Source organism: Ailuropoda melanoleuca, unplaced genomic scaffold (assembly GCF_002007445.2).
Source record: "Ailuropoda melanoleuca isolate Jingjing unplaced genomic scaffold, ASM200744v2 unplaced-scaffold43678, whole genome shotgun sequence".
NCBI lineage: Eukaryota > Metazoa > Chordata > Mammalia > Carnivora > Ursidae > Ailuropoda > Ailuropoda melanoleuca.
The window spans coordinates 1-2,929 of record NW_023215701.1 but is presented as its reverse complement, the minus strand read 5'-3'; the positions used below and the strand labels follow the sequence as shown (position 1 = coordinate 2,929).

Below are 2,929 nucleotides of genomic sequence, written 5' to 3'. Positions count from 1 at the left end.
GACTCAGAGAAAAGTAGGAAAAAATCCCCTATCTCCAGTACTATTTCTTTGCTCTACATTTTCTTGAATATCCATCTTCCTTTATATCATTATTCACTCACTCAATATTGACTGTGCAGCAGACATAATGCAGCCTTGTAGTAACTGTTTTTAACATGTAGTCAAGTAATCTACTTAGCGTGAGTTTATTAATAGAAATTCCTCTCAAATAATAAGATCTTCATTTATTTTGAGTCATCACCCTTTCTGATGGGTTTGCAGCCTACGATGGGTGATGTGACAAATACAACCGGACTCTGCAGTCTACAAGGAAATTTGGAAACTTGGGTAATCTTTGTTACCCCTCAGAGGTTAAATGGCTCTTTGCTTTTATAACCCCATAGTCATTATATACCATAATTTTATAGGCAAAAAGTTATCAATCCTGGTGTATAAAAGTGAGTAGATTGTTAATAAAAATATGTTAACATATGATTCATTAACAAAGAATAAGCATCACTTGCCATGAGTAGAAAATAGGTCAATGAACTCTACGTCCCTAAAACTTTTCAATACCGTTTAGTTAAGGTGAATTCCTGAATACTCTATAACTCACCATCATTTTCAGAAAAAGTAGGAGCACACCGAAAATTACTCCTTTGTGAAGTTAGAATTCTGAATAATAATTTAAAGCAGAATTATTGTCCTACAGTATGGACCATTTCCTAATGCCTCTCGGTTAACTCTCTCTCTCTCTCTATATATATATATAGAGAGAGAGAGAAGGAGATAATGTGTGTGTATATATATATATATATACACACACACACACACACACAAACATATATATATAATAAAGATATATACTACATGTATATGTATGCATGTATGTGTTTATATATAGTAGTCTCTAGGATGTTAAACACATAGATATTAATTTTGAGTACAGTTGAATTGTTTCTAAATAGGTTGCTACAAAAGCATTCTGTTTTTTATTAACAATAAACATCTGGGGGCCTAGATTTGATTGCCCCATCAGATCCAGAGAAATATAGAAAGTACACTAGCTGTTCAAACGAACTGGGGACAGATAATTCCTCATCAACGAAGAAAATAATTCCTTGAAGTGCATTCTCTCTATTCTGAACTCATTTTTTACTGATTAAATAACATCTTAAAATTACACTTCAGATACAAAAGATGCAAATACATGAATGTTTCATTTATTTTGTTTCAACAAATATCACTGAGTGCTGCCTGATCACTACCTGACCACGTAAGTTTGACTAATGTTACACTCTGTATCATCCCCTTTTATTGACTTTCGTTACTTATACTATATATAAAACACATGAAAGTTTTGGCAAGAGCCATGTCATATGCAAGATTCAAACATACTTGAGGAATTTAATGATCTTACTCACCTTTAAGGATTGTCATTATAATCTTTGATGAAAGTATTTACATTTTAAAAATTCTCTTTAACACATGAAATGGAAGTAGGAGAAATGAATGAAATTGCTAATTTATTTTCACAATTTCAGTCAAGAATTGATATCCTTTATTATGCTGTATACTTTTTCACCATTCTTTGCTTTTTTAAATAACAGCAATTCCATTGGTTGAGTATGACCCATTGGCAATGTTGGGTCACATAGCAAAAAAAGAGTGTGCTTTCCACAAATTAACCATTAGCAGTTCAGGCTGGTACATTTGTATTTCCTGAGGATTCAATCCCAGATAATTCATGGAATTTGATCAGAAAATATTGAAAATAGGAAACTTGACCTCATGAATTAGTCACACACATTTAAGATATACACAAAAGGTTTGATTTGGGAGAATTTTTTAAAAATCTTCTTTCTTATCTAAAAATATAATTAATAATAATGAATAGTTTTTATTTTCAAAACATCAGTTCAATATTTAAAATCATTACGAGTAAAGTTAAGTACCATACATAATCATTCCAATTATTCCCATTATAAAATTATGCCACGATATTTCTATAGGATAAAAGACAATAAAAAGGATAAACAGCATAATTTAAGAAATCAAGAATAATTATTATGATATTCTTGTCAATGGATAAAATTTATATCATTGTGTTCATACTGGTAAGTTTTCACCAAATTTCTGTTTATATCCTTCAGATACATAGTCATTTGTGTATAACATACAGCAAACTCAAGTATGTGGAAAGGCAGACAAACATCTCAGAATTCGTACTTCTAGGACTTTTGTATGACCAGAACATAGAAATATTTTGCTTTGATCTCTTCTTATTCTCTTATGTTGCCCTGTTGGCAGGAAACCTTGTGATCCTTGTCTCCACTCTATGCAGCCCTCTTTTTCACCAACCAATGTATTACTTCCTCATCCACTTATCCTCCATGGACATCTGCTACACCTCTACTGTTATACCCAAGTTAATTGCTGACCTGTTAGTAGAAACGAAAACCATCTCCTATGATAATTGCATGTTACAGCTCTTTGCCATGCACTTCTTTGGGTGTACTGAGGTCTTTATCCTTACACTCCTGGCCTTTGATCGCTATGCTGCCATTGGCAGACCTCTCCACTACATGCTTATCATGAACAGGACAAGGTGCAATCTCCTAGTCTTAGCTGCTTGGGCTGGTGGCGCTCTCCATGCTTTTCCTCAATTATTGATGACAATCCAATTGCCATTTTGTGGTCCTAATGGACTTGATCACTACTTCTGTGACATCTTCCCTCTGCTGAAAGTTGCCTGCACTGATACCTACATGACTGGGTTCCTTGTGCTTGCCGATTCAGGTATCATCACATTAGTTGCTTTTGTTGTTTTGCTTGTTTCATATGTCGGTATATTATTTAGTCTAAGACATCACTCAGGTGAAGGAAGACAGAAAGCCCTCTCCACCTGTGGGTCTCATATCACTGTGGTCGTCTTATTTTTTGGGCCTTC

The 2,929-nt window shown here is 33.8% G+C and overlaps 1 protein-coding gene across 1 annotated transcript; it reads left to right on the top strand.

Annotated features, from left to right (window-relative positions):
* Positions 1-267: 267 nt before the first annotated feature.
* Positions 268-2,923, top strand: LOC100473329 (olfactory receptor 4P4; the record flags this gene model as incomplete). Its single annotated transcript, XM_034651596.1, has 2 exons — positions 268-327; positions 2,133-2,923. Coding segments are annotated over exons 1-2 (851 nt in total), but the record flags the coding sequence as incomplete, so codon positions are not given.
* Between the last annotated feature and the right edge of the window lie 6 nt (positions 2,924-2,929).